Here is a 20837-nt window from a genome sequence, read left to right on the forward strand (position 1 = left end):
CAGTGTTATAAATGCATTAGGTGTTTCGGAGGACGAGATAATTTGCTTAAAGTGGTGGGCGTAGCTACACAGTTTTACATTACAGCTTAATTATTGTACGGCGGGTATCTTCTTTCCAATTCCTGCTATTTGAGTTTCTTTAAGTCATGTAGAGCTATAGTGACATTGAGTAAAATATAGGGGGTATACGTGACGTGTGGCATTACTCATGTTTTAAATTGCCTTTTGAGCAATCACGCAAAATTGCAGCTAGTGTAATTTTGCATTATAGATAGAGGGAGGCTTCATTTAAAATTGCTATACTTTGAAATGACTTCAAAAGGAAATGGAGAACAAGCAGAACAAGGGTTTTTCAATGTCATGTCATGCACAAAATACTACAGCACTATATTGTTTTAGATAGGAGCAAAAACTGTGATTTAAAATTTTACTGCACAATAAATGAAAGGTGAGCTATGTAACTTTTTCTGATAGGGGTCCACCACCTGCTCGTCTCTATGGAGATGTTATCGCTTTGGAGGGAGAAAAGGATTGGTTTGTTATTAATGTTCACATCTTCATTAATGAACAAAATTGCAAATTAAATCAAGTAGAGCGGGTTAATATGAATATTTTAAGACCGAAATGATGAGGCTCACAGCAGCAGTTACAGAGAGACGGGCGAAGTTTTTTTCAATAAAAATTGAATTGCAACCAGAGCTCGACTGAACCACTTCGTGCCCCTGCTCACTTCCTATTTGGTTCGTGGCAGTTAGCGGGTTAGCCATTTCCATTTATATCTGTCTCAGTCGAGCATTCATCTAATACATTCATGACTTCTCACTGTGAACGGAGTCGCCTCTCCACATACTGGGTAAAGACAGAACAGTTGAATGCTGGACTGTGAAACATTCCAGGCAAACCAGTAACATCTCCATGGCGACAAGCAGGTGGCAGACCCTCCGCCAGAAAAGTTATACAGTGCACCTTTAAAATGACAGTAATTGAGTATTCATTTTATATACATTCAGCAAAACTATTGGTAGGTCCTAGGTCCTAGGTTATGTCTGAATCATTAGGATGAAAATAGCTACCATATTTTTTGGACTATAAGTCGCACTTTTTTGATGGTTTGGGTGGTCCTGCGACTTATACTCAGGTGCACCTTATATATTAAAATTTCCACACTGAAGCCACGAGAGGGCGCTCTAGGCTTGTGTGCCAGTAGCTGCTTCTCCTATTACTCCTGTATCACTGTCACTTGGTTCTACTGTGCATGTCCCCTGCAGAAAGAGCCACTGTCCTGTCTGGGATCATGTTAGTTGATTGCACCATTACTTCTGTACCCCTTAAAGTTTTAAATTTAAACAAACTTATAAAAACAACTGAGAAAAATGAACACAGATGCAACCAAAAAGAAAATCATATTTTGCAGATTACAAGCTGCAAGTAGCAAAATATGAAAACAGTAATCGACCAGCAGAAAGAAAGTTTGGATTGAGCGAGAAACTTGTGACAACCGGGAGGGTGCACCACGCAACTTCCCTGGAAGTCACTGGATGGATCGACAGTCTGGACTTCAGTGACAACCAAAACCATCCTGTTGGGATTCAGAAAGGCCGGAATAATTCTAACTGGAACTGATGCTGAGTCTGACCACAGCTATGCAGAAGAGGAAGCAGTGCTCAGTTTACCTCTGGAGCTCGCGGAGTTGCTCAGAAATGACTCTGAGGATGAAGAATTCAGTGGATTTAGTGATTTGGAGTGAGTTGGAGAGTTTGGAAAACTTGTTCTGTTGTTTATACTATAGTTATCTGAAGAACTGTTCATATGTGACGTTAACAGCCTGTTCTTCTCTGTTCTGTTGTTATTACTATAAATTGCTTTTCAAGAAGAAATGTCGGTTCCTGGTCTCTGATTTTATAAAATAAATTTCCCCCTAAAAGTGCGACTGGCATGTTTTTTTCTTCTTCATTACACATTTTTTGGCTGGTGCTACTTATACTCCGGAGCGACTTATAGTTCGAAAAATATGGTGCTATTATTTCCTTATTTAAGCCAGTGTGATTTCCACACTCTCGAAAGTAGTCCAAATATAATGTGCTATGTTTTAGATTTGAATATATAGTCCATTGGTCACTTTATGCCGGTGGATAGTGGTTGATTTAAGTGTACTTTTCCATTATCATCCTCAAATCACTATTGAGAAGTTAGTCATAGCCGAAATGGTTGGTGGCAAAGATGTGTCCCAGATTCGTTGGTTCACTGTGTTAAAATACTACATAAAAACCTGCCCGCACTACCTTTAAATCAGTTTAATCTCAGTTTGTGTCCTTGCCCTTTGAATGAACCCAAAGTTGAATAATTCATTTATTTTACTCAGCAACTTTCGGCCATTTTTTTCTTTTTTTTTTGTTATTTCTAATTGCATTTAAACATAATAGGTTTGGTCTTGTCTATCTCCTGTTGTCTTCCATTCATTTGATCAGTTTGTCCCTGATCTTTTTCCGTTGAATCACTTTTTAAAAAAACAACGAAACAAAACAAATCTAAATGACTTCTCTAATCTAAATGGTTTAATATCGACTTCGCCTCATATAAACCTCCGACATAAATATTTTAGGATAAAGTGGAAACTACATGCAAATTTAGGATGAGAAATGCAAGCGGCGTACTAACTGATGCGATGCTATCTCCGCTAAAGTAAACTGTTTGTTCTCTATAACAAGAAAGCCTTCACCACAGGGCTGCATCATAAGCATCACTGTTGATTAAAATAGGAGGGAAAATCTGCACTTAAGCAAAAATTACTACAGGCTAAAAGGCAGTTTAATTTAATTTTAGACTTTGCTAAGGTAAACAACAACAGCTTAATGATAGCTTTGGAAAGACCTTTTACCCCAATTTGCAGTAAATAATAATTTCCAACCACTTATCGAGTCTTAAGGAGACGTGAGAGAGGATAATCACTGGTTCATGCCGTTTAATTTCTTAAATATAGAGACAGTGACCACCAGCCTTTTCATTTATTACGGACAATGTAGATTAAATATTAAAATACTATGCACAATTGATTCTTGTGAGCTTTAAGTCATGTTATAATGTTAACTCCTCAAAAACATACCTGGAGTTGTATTGTGTTTCACTTGTTTGAGTAACTCTTTATTATTAGTCTGTTTACATCTCCAAAGCTCAAAATGCTCTGTTGCACCTTGTGATGTCAAGAGGAAGATGTACCAGCTACCTTTCTTCATTAAGTTAAGGCTGCGCTTACAGAAAGGGTCTCCAACCTAAAGTTCGGGAGCTACCAGTATCTCTCCAACCCATTCCAAGTAGCTTGCCAAGAGATTTCTGAATTATATGCATTGTGTTGAAAAACAACATTTTGGTTAATTAAATGTATATTTTTTATGCCCAACTTTGTGTAATAATAAATGGTTTACATTTTATATGCATCTAACTATATCCCATTTAAGGTTGTGGCTCTTTTATATACTCAATTTCTTGCAACTGCTAACATGAGTAGCTCTCTGGCATTTTGTTTTGTAAAAGTAGCTCACACAAAAAGGTTGGAGACCCCTGGTTTACAGTATATGATGACGGTCTGAACAGAAGATGCAAAAGTGGCATTGCATCTTCACTTTTTATTCTGAGTTTAGACGACACAAAAGTGTGTGGAATTTGATTGGGTTTGCATACTAGGCGGCTAGGTGGTGACGTTAGGTGGTGATGTATGTGACGTAAACATGTACGTGACGTGAGCAGATCTGACCAGAGTTTTGCGTCTTGGGCAGTGTAGACGGACACGCTATGGCGGAGTGTATTCAAGTTTTCCACTCTGGAGGATGGTTTCAGATTTTTGCGTTTTTAAGCCCAAAAACGCCGTCACCATCCAAACGAAAGGCATTTCCGATAAAATATTTTGTCATTTTTACCTGCAAGCTTTCTCGTGTAAACAGGCCATAAGTAGAGATTGGTAATTCCAGAGCTGAAAATATCCAAATGATTCGAGTGAATGTGAATGGAGTTTAAAAACACAGTGGAGCACTTCCAGTATAACCTCATGACAACACAAGGTGACACAGAACTCAGCCTAAATATGCAGAGTTTGTGTGTTAAACATGTGTGAATGAAACAAAAGACAACTCGATCAACAACAACAGATCAACAAAAACAGCGTAATATGGGGCCTTTAACATTTGCTTGTTAGTTTGAATATAAATTGAAAGTATTTTCATATTTTAATAGTAATAGTTACTAAATTCCTTTATCATATCTCACATCAATTATTGACTTAGAGTTGCCAATTCATTTTCATTTACCTTATGCATTTCAATCACCCTAATTAAATCACTGTATTGAGTTTATAAACGCTTTTCCCAATTTTCGGAAGCCAGAGGGGAGTGTCACCATCATGCTAAGAACAACTATCATCCAAACCGTACACTTCCTGATACCTGCACAGCAAAACTCTTAATTATTAGATGCCGACAGTACGCAGTGGACTTATTTTGATCTCAATATATCTATACTTCGCAAGCCAAAAGTTGCTCAAATACATGGCAAACACTGAGGTACAGGCTTTTTAGAGGCTAACCACTCTGCCACTACACATGTTCCTTGGTGTATTCATTGTATTTCACAGTTGCCCTCACACCTGCAAACATAGATACAGTTCCTATGAGATTTATTGTTAGCTTTTCACAGTCCACTTGTGCTGATCTGATAACAATGGCTGCCCCCTGTGGCCACATTATTTACTATAGGGTACTGCATGAGTTGGTACACACCTTTGCCAACTGCCTGTATTTTTACTTCATACAGCACACTGGCCCAACAGTAGGAGCTGAGGGGTTGAGGTTTAAAGCCAATATTGACTCAAAACCACCAGATCTCCAGTGTCTATAGTGGATGTTTCATTATTTACAATGCAGTCATAGATCAACCACAAATGCTTGCTCCAGGAGTCTTGTTGGGAGTTGCAACAGTAATTTAAAATTCAGCTTTGGAAGATTCATTTATTATATGTAATTGTCTTTCTGTGCCCCTTCGGACCTGCACACAAGCTGTTTAAAAATATATGATCTTTAACTCAATAAAAAATTACGTAACATGTGTAAGACAGACAAAGTAACAATGTTTCCATATTCTCAAATGCCATATCCTAGACTAGGACTAAACGAGAACTAGAACAGGACCAAACCCAAGTCTAGATCAGGAGTAAACCAGGATCAAACCAAGACCAAACCAGGACAACTGTGAACCCAAAGAGCCAAAGTACACAATTCTTTTACCCAAATTAAAAAATGTAAAGAAAATATAAGTCTAGTTTAGAGATGAATAATGCCAGTGAGTTTTGTTCCAGTCTGCTGAAATGGGCAGATATACTAAAATAAATAATATACACAATGTATACAGATAGTATTCAAAAATATGAACATTTGATTTTTTGCATAAGAATCATATAGTTTTTAATACCTCATCACTAAAGGTATTTCAATATTTTGATATTGGTCTGCACATAGTAAAAGTAGCAACAGAAGCGTTTGTTTTGATGTAGTGCTAGTGGTTGCAATAAGAGAAGTACTCTATTTGCGTCAGCACAGCAGTAATAGTAAAATAATTATGTGATAGTAGATCAGACATGTCAAACTCAGGCCCAGGGGCCAAATTTGGCCCGCAATATAATTATATTTGGCCTGCAAGATCGTATCAAATATGTATTAGAGCTGGCCCACTGGCTACAGATAGGCAACATTATTTATTTCCATTTTTTTTGTTATTGTTTTATATTATACTTGTTCTGGATTCAATATTTAAGCAAAACTATTATTAAACATTTATTTTAATAAGAAAAGGTTTAACATTACTTATCTCGAAAGAAGAGAAAACATGCAAATGTTACTGAAATTTTTCAATAAATATTTTGTTTGACCCACGTCTTAGTCCCAGTTTTTAATGTTGGCCCTGTAGTAGAGGATTAGAGAATTAGAAATGATTCGTCTATGTATTCACTCAGAGAGGTTTACCGCTTAACCTCCATGTACTCTTGATGAGTAGAATTTTTCGAAGCAGCAGTTAAAGAGCAAACTAGACAACAGTCTGCCTTTGATTTCTAATAGTTCTCTAAATATATTTTAGCAATCAAGCTGCATATTTCTGTTTTTCATTGCAGCTATGTATGAGAACCTATACTGTATATTTTATAACACTACAGATTACAATAGGCTTATGTCTTGCTGATCACATCGCAGCTGTAGCCCTGATTGGATCCTGTAATCACGTCTTCTATACAAATGTGACCTTTCTGTAGATAGTAACTGTGTGTGTGTGTGTGTGTGTATGTGTGTGTGTATGTGTGTGTGTATGTGTGTGTGCATGGCTTACTTTAGCATATGCACGCCCTCCGGGGTAGTGGGCTGGTTGAAGCGCCTCATGTAGTCGTGCATTTCGGGGAAGCTCTTTTTCATGTAGTCCTCAGCGCTGCTCTCCCTCACTGTCCCGAAGCGAAAGCCCAGGGAGGGGTGCTGCAACTGGGACAGAGATACAGGAAAATGTTTTACTAAATACATCCAAAAAAAGAGGAAAATAGGCTTAAAGCAAGTCAAAAGCAGAAGTGGAACCCTGAAATGTGAATGTATGAAGTATTGGCCTCAAAAAACGAGTCAAGACCTGGACTATAGCATGAATATATCAAAAGCAGCAATTACACTCTATTAGGTCCCGTTCTAGTCCTGATTTAGTCAAGGTTTAGTTCTGATATTAGTCTTAGTTTAGTCCCAGTGTTGATGTGTTGTGTGAACATAACCAGAGAAACTTGAAACAGGACTATTCCAGGTCTGGACCAGAACTAAAACATGAAATATATAAATATACCATATTTTTCTGAAAATAAGTTGTACTTTTTTCATGGTTTGGGTGGTCCTGCGACTTACATTCCTGTGTGACTTATATATTAAAATTTTCAGACTGACATCCATGAGAGGGCGCTGCAGGCTTGTTGTGTGTCAGTTTTCTGCGTGTCTCCTGCAGAAAAAGCTGTTGTCCTGCTGCAAGTAGTGACATATGCAGCCGAAAATGGTAATCGAGCAGCAGAAAGAAAGTCTGGAATGAGTGAGAAACTTCTGACAACAGCTACGCAGGAGAGGAAACGGTGCTCTGTTTACCTCTGGAGGTCGAGGAGTTGCTCAGAAGTGACACCGAGAATGAAGAATTCAATAGAGATTTACCAAATTCGATAGAGAGTTTGGTAAACTTGTTCTGTTCTGTTGTTTATACTATAGTTATCTGAAGAACTGTTCGTATGTGACTTTAACAGTCTGTTGTTCTCTGTTCTATTGTTATTATTATAACTTGCCTTTCAAGGTGAAATGTTGGTTCCTGAACTCTGATTTTATAAAATAAATTTCCCCCAAAAAGTCTGACTTATAGTCCGGTGCGACATATAGTCCAAAAAATATGGTAAGGTCCCAAACTGGACTAAACCTGGACTACACATCACAAATCAGTAAACCAGTAAACCAAACTTGGAGTTTATCTAAGTGAAAGTTGTTTAAACCAAGTGAATTACACTTAATTTTATTTAGGAATCTGTTCTATACCATGAATAAACAGGGACTAAACCAGGATTAAATGTGGACTAAGACAAATATAAAGCAGGTCAAAATTGGACTAAACCACTGCAGATAAACTATGTTAAATCACAAAACACAACACAATAATTTTACCAGGGATTAAATCAGGACTAAACCAAGTCTAAATTAAGTATGCCTTTGGACTACACCACTGGCAATTGTTCCAAATCATGAATAAACTCAACTTTTCTAAATCTAGTACTAGAAAAGCACAACTAATATATGCACATAGTACCTAGGCTACAAGTTGACACCCAATGACACAGGACACATCATGGACAATAGATACAGTGTAGGGTTCAGAGACGCCTTTATAAAGCACTCATGTGAAATTCAACGTGCCTTGACCTTGCTATAGGCCCATATATAGGACCCATAATCCTTCACAAACAGTTCAAGTCTTGGCTCATTAGTTCGTCCTTGTCTCTACAGTAGGCTATGTGTCAATATGCTCATGGCGACAATGACATGCACAAAGTGGTCTCATGTCCTTGTGAGGGTCCTAACCTTGTCGTCGTGGATACCAGAGACTTGTTCGAAGGTTTTCTCCCCCACCATGACTGCGGCCAGGTTTGCAGTGTAGCTCGACAGCACCAGTAAGCAGAAGATGGCCCAGAGGTTCATGAGGAATCGACCTGTCCAACATTTGGGAGTCTAAGGAGAGAGAAAATATCTGTTAGTGTGGATGTACTTTAGTGGTGCAGTAAAAAGTAAAAAGACAAGTCAAAATATAAAGAAAAGTGTTGTTGGTTTATTCCTCTGCAATATCCTAATGTTTAAAACCCCTGCACTATATAATACTACTACTACTGCTACTGCTACTACTGTTATTACTACTGCTACTGCTACTGCTACTGGTACTACTGTTATTACTACTGCTACTGCTACTGCTACTGGTACTACTGTTATTACTACTGCTACTGCTACTGCTACTGCTACTGCTACTACTACTGCTACTACTGCTACTGCTACTACTGTTACTACTACTACTGCTACTACTACTGCTACTACTGCTACTACTGTTGCTACTACTACTACTACTACTGCTACTACTGCTACTACTACTACTACTACTACTACTGCTACTACTACTACTACAGTCGCTACTACTACTACTACTACTACTGCTACTACTACTACTACTACTACTACTACTGTCGTACGCTACTACTACTACTACTAGTACTACTACTACTACCGCTACTACTACTAGTACTACGCTACTACTACTACTGCTGCAGTCACTACTACTACTACTGCTGCAGTCGCTACTACTGCTACTACTACTACTACTACTACTACTACTACTACTACTACTACTACTACTACTACTACTACTACTACTACTACTACTACTACTACTACTACTACTACTTACTACTACTACTACTACAGTCGCTACTACTACTACTACTACTGTCACTACTACTACTACTACTATCACTACTACTACTACTACTACTACTACTACTACTACTACTACTACTATTACTATTACTACTACTGCTACTACTACTACTATTACTACTACTACTACTACTTCACTACTATGTGTCACTATTCCATTAATACTACTTTTAACACTTCACATTTACAAATTACATTTAAAATTTTCCACATTTATCAGTTATATCACTATACCACGATGCCACCACTTCAAACTTGTTTTATTACAATCAAGGTTTGTACAAGAAAAGAACATTCCTGCTGCTATTTTAAGTACTTCTACACTGCAATATTGGGCTCAATACACTGATAAAAATAAAACCACAGTCCACAGAAGATCCTTGTGACAATATGCTATTTTGGAGATGTTGTCATGTTGTGGATCTGTGGTTGTCTGTTTTGAGCAGCTCTATATTTAAATACAGAGACCTTTTCCTTCAACCCCTGGGTGATTGACAAGTGATTTTAACCAATCACAGTGCAGTGTGAATTGAAATGGCAGACAGCTTTAGTTAAGGCTTCAAAGCAACATGACTATATTAATTTTTGTTTATAGTTAAAGTTAATAGTTAAAAATCAAACTAACAGTGCTGAAGTCCATTACAAAGCCAGACTTTTGCAAACTACTACTACTACTTCTGCTACTCCTTCTACTCCTACTACTCCTTCTACTCCTCCTTCTTCTACTACTCCTCCTCCTCCTCCTCCTACTACTCCTACTCCTCCTACTCCCTCCTACTACTCCTACTCCTCCTCCTACTACTACTACTACTACTACTACTACTACTTCTGCTCCTTCTACTCTTCTACTACTACTTCTACTACTACTACTCTCTACTACTACTACTACTACTCCTCCTCCTTCTACTACTACTACTACTACTACTACTACTACTACTCTCTCCTACTACTACTACTACTACTACTACTACTACTACTACTACTACTACTACTACTACTACTACTACTACTACTCCTTCTACTACTACTACTACTACTACTACTACTACTACTACTACTACTACTACTACTACTACTCTTCTACTACTACTACTACTACTACTACTACTACTACTACTACTACTACTACTACTACTACTACTACTACTACTACTACTACTACTACTACTACTACTACTACTACTACTACTACTACTACTACTACTACTACTACTACTACTACTACTACTCTACTACTACTACTTACTACTCCTACTTACTACTATTACTACTTACTACTACTTACTACTCCTACTCCTACTCTTACTGTTACTCTTACTCCTACTCCTACTCCTTACTATTGGTTTACTACCCAGAGTCTTAGGGCCCCACATTGGAACCTCTGCCTATTAATATAAATTACAGGGGGTCCATTTGACGCTTCTGCCCCGGGTCCCCAAACTTCTGTTGGCGGGACTGGCTACTTCTACTACAACTACAACTATTACCACTACTGCTTCTGCTGCTGCTGCTACTGCTGCAACTACCACTGCTATCACCATCCCAACAATCACAATCCCAACAACTTTTAATTACAACCAATAAAACTCTGCACAAGAAAGAGAAAATCCTGTGATGAGAAAAGTTTGCTGAAGCGATCTAATGCTGAAGTTGTGGTTTCAAAATGTGAAAATCACCAAAGCCTTATGAGATAAGAAACCACAGGGATGATATCAACCTAAATAAGAGATTTTGTGCTTTGTTAAAATCGTTTCAAAACTAAATGTCAGAAGTTGTGTTTCAGAGATATTTAAATATATCTGGCACTCCCCTGGGTCTCCTCACTTCCTCTTCCTCCCACTCGCTCCAAATCCTAATTTAACCCCCCAGTACGTGTAATCAAGTGAATCAAAACACAGCCTAAATGCACAGCTAACATAGAGAAAACCATCAGAATATCTTTGCCATGAAATTAGCCGCCTCAGGGAAAGACTCCACCTGAACACTAGCGATCATTTATTTATTCTCGCAATTAAAATCCACTTAACAGAAGAAAGAGATGGGTTTCTAGTGTTTTAAAGACTCGCCATTAATGAGGCATTAATTATACAAACAAGGTTGTAACCTGTTATTAGGAAAGTTTGTACTCTAATGCAGTATAATTACAGCACTGAGAAGAAAAGCACTCACTTCAATAACATTATTAACCAGTTTGCTTACAGGGCTGGGAGGATTATGACTTCTGACTTTCAGAGTCTGCTGGGGCTCTGCTGAGGAGAGGCCCCAGGCGTTACAAAGGCTGCATAATTTAACATCAACTGTAATCTTTACAGCTTCATTTTGGATTTTTGGATGACTTCACAGCAAAAACTATTATTGTGAGGTCATCTATACATCTATGCAATGTGCATCTATGCACATTGTGTATGTTTTCAGGTGAAGGCTGTGCCATCTGCTCGTCTCCATGGTGATGTTACTATTTTACCTGGGATGTTCCACAATATGGCATCAAACAAATACAACTTCAGATACAGACGTTTTAATTTGATGATTGTGAGCAGGTCCACAGATCTGACGTGTAACTTGGCCTAGTGATATAGCTGGATTGTCTCCATGGAGATAGGTAAATTAAATGTCATGCTGTAGATCATTTCAGGAAAAACAAACAAACAAACAAAACAAAAAAAAAAAAAAACATGAAGACAAAGTGGTGGACCCTCTACCAAAAAGTTACACATTGCACCTTAAAGAAAATTTTAACTTGATTTGACTAAATTTCACTTGACAAATAAAATGATCTGCTAATGGAACACGTCTTTTTGTAGATGAAATAGGCAAATACACCTAGTTACACTGAAGATCTCTTACTTAAAATAAGAAAATAAATAACATGTTGTTTGAATTAAGAACAAAAAGACAACTCAGATCGAGTTAAATCTTAATTTGTGAAATTTGCTTACATATTACTTTTTCCAGTCTGGGCTGATTTTTAAACCTGATGACACATTCACATAAGTAGACAATTAAAGAATTATAGAAACATGCTGTATTGGTGGGTCAGGTAAAGATGCCTTATTTGACACCAGTCTCTTGTTATTTTTGCTACTTATTTTTGAATTTATGATTACCATTTATATTTTTGCTCTTTATCATTATATTTATTATGCTGTGTGAGATATTGCGTCCAAATACTTTCCCTTGTGGATCAATAAAGTTTGTGTAAATTTAAGTCTACGTCAAAGCACTTGATTTATTTATAAGGGAAGTCCCGTGAGATGTAACATCTCATTTGTGAGGGGGTTCTAAATACATGAACAAAAATAGCATTTACATAAAAAAAGAAAACAAAAGACAAACACAACACACAGACAGCATTCACACTATACAATACAGGATCCTAATATATACAACTCTCTCTCATTATTTACCATCTTAAAGGTCCATACACAAAATAGACTCAGGTGAGGTTTTAGCCATTTTAGAATGTTGTCACCTCCTCAAAAACATACCTAGAGTTGTGTTTTCTTTCATTCATACATGTTTGAGTCATTCTTTATTATTAGTTTGTCTACATCTCAGATCAAAATACTCTGTTCCACCTTGTCATGTCATGTAGTGGTAGCTTAGTTAACAGCTACCTTTCACCTTTTGTTCAGAAGAGACTGAGTTTCAGGGATGATTCTAGTGAAGGTGTATGGAGTTTAAAAACACAGTGGAGCTCTTCCTGTATTACCACATGACATCACAAGGTGAAACATAGCATTTTGAGCTTTGGAGATGTGGCGTCTTTTCGATTTGAGAGAAAAAAAATACTAAAGATGCCTAAATATGCAGGATTTGTGTGTAAAACATGGGTGAATGAAATAAAACACAACTCCAGGTCTGTTTGTGATGAGTTAACAACATTAGAACATAAATCAGAAAACAGCGTAATATGGCCCCTTTCAAAATGCTAAAAAACAGAACCAGCGCATTTCACAGTTTGCAGTGATCCATAGTTAATTCTTCTCTTACCTTGTGCATTCCGAGCGTTCTAATTCACAGCGTTTATGGCCCTTTTCACAACTCTCACAGACGAGGCACTTTTCTCTTTTACGAGTGTAGTAAGAGTTGAATTGTAGACTTTGGCGAGTGAAATGGTCACTCTACAAAGGACCAATTTGTGGAGGTGACCTTCTTTATATTTAATGTATGTATCATTCATTCATATTTTAAAGTGTAACATAAATACAGACAAAGAAAGATGTAGTATGTAAAATATTTATGTGACATGCTTGTTTCTATGGAGATGACATTGCTTTGCCTGTAATGTTCCAGAGTATGACATTAAACAGCTTGACCTTACATTTATCAAATTACAGATGGTTTTACTGCTCAAAAATACTCCACAGATCTGACACGTAACTTGATCTGGTTTGGTTTCCATGAAGATAGAAAGGTTTAATGCCATACTGTGGAAGATTCCGGACAAAGCAATAACATCTCCATGGAGAAAAGCTTCTGACGGACTCTCCACCAGAAAAGTTACACAATGCACGTTTAAGTTAGACTGAGTCAAACTTTATTGATCCACAAGGGAAATTATTTGGACACAGCAGCTCTCACGGCACAATATATTATAGTAACAAAGAGAAACAAAATGCAGTTCTAGTCAGGATCTGTGTACGGTATTTGTCCAACACTATCTTTAGTCTAGACTGTCAGAGTGCATCCTGGCGTTTGTTAAATTGAATTGCAGATAATATTGTGGTGAGCAAGTGTGACCAATGAAAACATTAGCCTGGCTCGATGGGCAATGCTACACAATAACAATTACTCCTGTTACTGAGCCTGGTGTTTCTAAATAGAGTTTCATCACAGCAGATTACAGTACAGATTGTGAAATGATGCACAGTAGGAGGTGCATACACAAATAACACACTTTATTACACACTTTAGTCGACACAGCACTGGCTCGGCAACTTTTCACACCAAAGAAAAGATTTGGCTTCCCGTGTAGCAGCTAATCCAAAGCAAGTATACAACAGTGCTATCTGAGGTCTAATCTAGGGTTAAATCAGGTCTAGAAGTGGGCCATGTCATTTCCACTGAACAAGAAATTAGCCAACAGGAAAAAGAAAAGTGGATGAAATGAACTCAATACTGAACACAGAAGAACCCCTGAAGAGCTGTCCAAATACTACTACTACTACTAATATTAGTACTGCTACTACTGCTACTACTACTACTACTGCTACTGCTATTACTGCTACTACTACTACTACTACTACTACTACTACTACTACTACTACTGCTACTACTACTGCTACTGCTATTACTGCTACTACAACAATATTACAAGTAATATACGAAACCTCTATAATATATTACTGACAAACATGACAAAGTCATTACATGACGAAAAAGAGCTTGCCTCAAAAACAACAACAACAACACAACAAAACACACAACTACTACCCCTATTATGTGCTATAAATACCGGTAACCGGTCTACTACTACTACTACTACTACTACCACTACTACCACTACTACCACTACTACTGCTACTACTACTACTACTACTACTACTACTACTACTACTGCTACTACTACTACTACTACTACTACTACTACTACTGCTACTACTACTACTACTACTACTACTACTGCTACTACTACTGCTACTACTACTACTACTACTACTACTACTACTACTACTACTACTACTACTGCTGCTACTACTACTACTACTACTACTACTGCTGCTACTACTACTACTACTACTACTGCTGCCGCTGCCGCTACTACTACTACTACTACTACTACTACTACTACTACTACTACTACTACTACTACTACTACTACTACTGCTACTATTACTGCTACTGCTACTATTACTACTCCTACTACTACAATATTACAAGTAATATACAAAACCTCTATAATATATTGCTGACAAAATACATGACAAAAAACTGTCTCTTTATACAGGGTATCCCCAGGTTTGACTACCACAAATTTAAGACGTTTAAAGACCTTTTAAGACCACTTAAATGAAAATTAAGACCAATATCGCACCCATTATGCGGGCTAAAAAAACACCAGCTCCAATTCTAATAATGACCAACCAACTACCGTACTATATCTAGAATCTAAGAGCCACTGTGGATAAAACCTCCACTTCCCCAAAGTATTGTTTGCGCATTCTCCAAATTAGACGTTCATTCATTAGACGTGATTTGAGGTTTTTCCCTCCCTCTGTTTAACATTGCACTGTAGCCCAGTTGGGTATATGAAAAAATTGGCTAATGAAATTTAAGACCTTTGTGAAAAAAATAAGATCTGGACAACATAGTTTAAGGCCTTTAAAAGAACTTAATTTAGGAACATGAAATTTAAGACCTTTTTAAGACTTTTAAGACCCCGCGGCTACCCTGTTATACTACTAGGCCTACTACTACTACTACTACAGGATTACAAAACATCTACATGAAACCTCTATAAAATACATGACAAAAAAATACTACTACCTCTTCTATGTGCTATAAATAATGTTTTCTACTACTACTACTACTACTACTACTACTACTACTACTACTACTACTACTACTACTACTACTACTACTATTCCTAACTAGCCTAGTATATACCTTAATTAATGACAGAACAGCTGTGAGCTTGCCAAACAAAACAATTACTACTACCTACTTCCACCACTACTATTACCAAGTAGTATCTATCTACCACAACAAATTCATTTCTACCCTTATTAAGTCATTCTTCTAGTTAATGTCATTTGCTCAAGTCAATAAGAGATCTTAACTATTGCCACTGTAGCCAAGAGTTTCCCCAAAGTTTACCTTGAACCAACTCTTTGACAGAGCTTTTTAATAAGAACTGTGAGCACAAAGGTGACTCTGGTGAATTAAGCCTTTAGGAGTCGAGCAGTGTCGCAAAATAAACAAGATTTGACTCCCACTGCCCGACCCAGACTAGAAAGCTTACAGGGGACACTTAGCCAGGTCACCCATGCACTAATACCCACAATCTGGTAATTGACACGCTCCCAGTACTATAGGGATCAAATATACGACCCTTTTATTACACAGTGGTCCGCCTAATCAGTTGGCCCGTGTCTGCCCCGAGCCAATTCGCCGATCTGACTTCTGTGAGAGAGCGCTGAAGCTAGACAGGAAGTGAAGACTAGCTTATAGAGAGGCTGATAGAAATATATTAGCAATGATGTTTCAATATTCGTCACGAGAAGTTGTGTAGGAGCATACGCAGATGACAGGTTTCATTACTGTTGTGCTTAGGTGCGCAGGCCGGCTCTACTGGGGCTGTTCTTTTTTAAAACGCGCTGACACTGCAGAAGCACACTTAATTTCAAAGGTACTTATGTGAAATCTAGCCCAGCCAAGTCGAGGTATGTTTTTCATTTAGTGGATTCGTACACTACGCACCGCTGAACCAGAAGTAATGGACTTGGTTATTTATGGAAGTAATGTAGTCAACAATAAAAATGTTACTTTTGCTGAAGTGAATGTTGTTAAATGAGTTAACTTAAAGGTGCATTGTGTAACTTTTCTGGTGGAAGGTCAGGCAACTTCTTTCCTCCGTGCACATGTCATTGCTTTGTCTTGCTTCAGAGTATGGCATTAAACCGTTCTATCTTCATGGAGATCAAACCAGGCCAAGTTACAGGTCAGATCTGTGGAGAGGCAACCCCGCTTACAGTCAGATTTAGGGATGGACATGATTATTTGATTAATCGATTACGTTCATTTTTAATCGATAAACCGAATGTAGGTTGCTGTGCGTAGTCGGCCAGCCTGCAACGTGCTGAAGCGCAAATGCGTATTTAACAATGACTTGTACAAGAAATTCCATGCTTTGCGTCCTGGCCGGGACAAGTGTGAGGCCATGTGCACAGTGTACAAAGCAGGCACATATGTTTTGGTATTCAGTGGGAAAAAGCTCAGCAGGACACCGAAAACATGAAAAAGCTTTGCCAGGTGAGAGTAGCTCAGTGTCAATGACGAGGCCCCACCTCCCACCTCCCACCTCCCACTACGGTGTCCTGGTTTTGACAAACGCAAATATGGTCACACTAACCTGTATTCCACTGAGTCATGTCTTTTAGTCCAACAGAAGTTGAACCGCATCAGTGCAACAAGAGCTATTTTTTTCCTTCGCTTAGTTTATGCAAATTAGCCATGTGGTTTTAAGTTTCATTTCTGTGAGAGTTGCGCAAAGCTGCATTAAACACATTATAATGTCAAACGGGCTGATGTGGCTCTAGAGTGGTTATGGTTTATATGTCGTAAAGTTGAATTTATTTATGCAGATTAGTAGTGCAGATAGTAATAATAATGATGATAATTTTAAAATAAAAATGTTAATGATTAATCAATAAACGATCGTTAATTCTCCCGACGATCGATTAAGAACATTTTATCGAATGCCCATCCCTAGTCAGAATACCTGTTTTGCTTGATATTTTTGAGCTATAAAACCACCTGTAATTCAATAAATATAGGGTAGAGCTGCTTGTCATATTGTGGAACATTCCAGGCACAGCAATGACATACCCATAGAAACAAGCAGACCCCCAATCAAAAAGTTAGAGCACCTTTAATTTAGGGTTTTGAAGAACTATAGTGATCTCAAACTAATCTCTGAACTCAAACTAATAGTACACAACACAAGTTATTTAGTTGTGTAGTGGGTTATTTGCTGCAGTGGCAAAAGTAGAGGCAGCAGTGTCATAAGTTATTTAAGAAAATGTCAATATTTTAAAGATGCACTATGTAACTTTTCTGCTGGAGGGTCGACATCTGTTAGTCTCTATGAAGATGCTGTTGCTTTCCCTGTAATGTTCCACAGTATGGCATTAAATAATAACACATTTTAGTTCTATAGCACTTTTCAGTAGGGGTGTGCAAAAATACTGAAATATTTAAATATCGATATATCGCATTGTTTATTGTGACGATTCAGTATTGTATCGATATATCGGCAGAGCATTTTTTGGCATATTTTACGAAATATTTTGTTACAGCGCTACAGTTTTGCTGCGTGTTCAGAGGAAGGAAACTTGTTTAGGCGACACATTTGATATATTCACTGTTTTAATGATTAAAATGAGTGTGTTTCATATTAAGTTTGCACAAGATGTGGTTTAACAAAGACTTTTAATATCACAGCCATAATTTTATCATTATTTTTTTATTGAACCGTATCAAATCGATTTGAAATATATCATATCAAATCGAAAGCTCACTGTATCGAGATATGCAACTTCTTAGTGATTCCCAGCCCTATTTTTCAGCACACCCAAAACAACTAATCAGTTTCCATGCAGAGAAGCAAGTGATCCCTCAAGGTCAAATTACAGGTCAGATCTGTGGACTGGTCGACTCTGCTCCAGCAGCCACCAGTTATCAGTAACCATAAAGTAAGAATGTATGTTTTTCAAGATCATTTTGAACAATAAAAACACCTGCACTGAAATAGATGTGTTTAAAGGCATACTGTGGAACATTTCAGGCAAAGCAATAACCTCCTAACCTGTCTCTCTCCAGACTGATATGTGTAGCCCTGTGAATAGAGCACTGCATCAGTCTGGGATGGCTCTCGCTGAAAGCATTAGGAACCAATGATGAACCAAACACTTGACGATGATTGGTCAAAGCATCACTACAGCGGAATAAGCCAAAAAATCAAACTTTAGTTAAATCCAGTTGAGAGAAAATGCACATACGTCTTACCCATTCACAAATACACACATTGCTCACCTGTGCACGCATTTCAAAAACAACATAGTCTGTAATGGGTCAGTTTCACATGGACCTATCACACCACATCACATGTAAACCATTCAATCGGAGCTTTTCAAGATGGATTCTCAACACTTTGTGAACTGACAGCAATTGTGAACATTTGTCTTGCTGGCAAGGATAATAACATCCCCATGGAGACAAGCAGGTGGCAGTCTTTCCAGCAGAAAAGTTACATGGCACATGTTTTGAAATAGTGGTTGCCTATTTGCTGCCGTGACGAAAAAAATAATTGTAGTATCACTGACACTGATACTGAGTATTATGTTTTGAAGTCATTTCTCTAGGTTGATTAAGACTAGAAGCAGTATTGCCAATGGCCAAAATTATGTAGAATTATTTATGTAATGGTCATTCCTGCACCAGAACCTCAAAGATACTTAAACTCCTCCACTTGAGGCAAGGACTATTCACACACCTGGAGAGGGCAAGCCTTTTTCTGGTCGAGAACCATGGTCTCAGATTTGGAGGAGCTGATCTTCATCCCAGCCACTTCATACTCAGCTGCAAACTGCTCCAGTGCATGCTGTAGGTCCTGGCTCGGTGAAGCCAACAGGACAGTTTTGGTGAAGAGGGAGCTGAGCCGAAAGGCAAAGCTCTCGATTTACCTGTAAATCTAGTTTCCTACCTTCACCTATGGTCATGAGCTTTGGGTAACGACCGAAAGGAGTGGTTGAAATTAGTTTCCTACGCAGAGTGGCTGAGCGGTCCCTTAGAGACGGGGTGAAGAGCTTGGTCACACGGGAGAAGCTCGGAGTAGAGCCATTAGAGGGACTATGTCTCTGGGCTGGCCTTGAGGTCCCCGGGAGGAGCTGGAGGAAGTGTCTGGGGTGGAGGAAGTCTGGGAGTCACTGCTTAGACTGCTGCTCCCGTGACTCAGCTCCAGATAAGCAGAAGAAAATGGATGGATGGATGTTCATTCCTCTTAATATCACATTATCTTTAATTATAAAGATATAACAGTATATCCTACTTCTTTATGCAACTGGTGATTTTTAGATTCTAAAGTGTGATGATGTCATGTGTCCAGATGTAATGCAAGGGACAATTCTTCCTATTACTTACACTGAAGAACAACTCACTACATTACAACAAAGATCACTCATTTAACAACATTCATTTTCGTTGCCCTCATCTGTATTAAATATTATTGCCTTATGCTGTGATGTCATCTGTAACACAGCAATAGGTCCATCTCCTTCCGTCCGACACTTCTGTCACTTACTTCATCTGGTGTCTGCCAAAATGCCCCCATCCCCTCCCCTCTCTGTCCCCCTCTCTATTTTCATCTCTCTCTCTCACTCCCTCCCCCTCTCTCTCTCTCTTCTCTCTTCCATCTGCCCAGTTTTATCATCTTGGCCACTTTTCACTTTGTACTTATTACCCTTTCACCCCATCTGTCCCTTTCCCTGCAGCTTCCCCTATTCCTTCCCTTTGAATCCTGTTTGCAGATGCGCCCACTCACCTCTCATGCCCTGCCATTGGTTGGCTTGTCTTTGAATGCTTCCTTTCATCCTAGTTTCTCCTCCTCTCTCTCTCTCTCTCTCTCTCTCTCTCTCTCTTTCTCTCCCTCTCTCTCTTCCTTCCTTCCCCACTCTCTCTCTCTGCCTCTCTTTCTCTACCCCCCTCTCTCTTCCTCTCTCTCTCTTCCTTTCTGTCTCTTCCTCTCTGTTTCTCTTTGCCCCCCATCCCCCCTCCTCACTGTCTCTCTCTCTCTCTCCATTTGGGGATCTTACCCTCGCTCACCCGGGCCTTCATCCATCCGCAGCAGCCCAACAGAAGTCGCTCATCTCCTACCGGGCACTTAGCCTTTGCCCCCTCCCCCTGTCCGTGCATGGTCCTGCCTGCACCTGTCTCATTCATCACTGACAAACTCCGTAACCTCGCTTCAATCCATCTTTTGTGATCCCGCCGATCTCTTTCACTGGGAACATTAAGAGAGTTGGGCAATTTGATCTCAAATTTGTCCAGGCTAAATGAAATCTGACAGTTTAGTGGTAAATTGGTGTTCAGGTTAGT

At 38.5% G+C, this 20837-nt stretch overlaps 1 protein-coding gene across 1 annotated transcript in view; it reads right to left on the reverse strand.

Moving 5' to 3' along the window:
* Nucleotides 1-20837, reverse strand: part of LOC110157540 (glutamate receptor ionotropic, NMDA 3B-like) — a 276111-nt gene that overhangs the window by 55218 nt on the left and 200056 nt on the right. Inside the window, 2 exon segments of the mRNA XM_020921888.2 lie at nucleotides 6367-6512; nucleotides 8121-8267. Coding sequence (XP_020777547.2) covers nucleotides 6367-6512; nucleotides 8121-8267 — 293 coding nt within the window.

This window comes from Boleophthalmus pectinirostris, unplaced genomic scaffold, assembly GCF_026225935.1.
Source record: "Boleophthalmus pectinirostris isolate CB_2022bp ecotype Guang Dong unplaced genomic scaffold, ASM2622593v1 HiC_scaffold_10, whole genome shotgun sequence".
Lineage (NCBI taxonomy): Eukaryota > Metazoa > Chordata > Actinopteri > Gobiiformes > Gobiidae > Boleophthalmus > Boleophthalmus pectinirostris.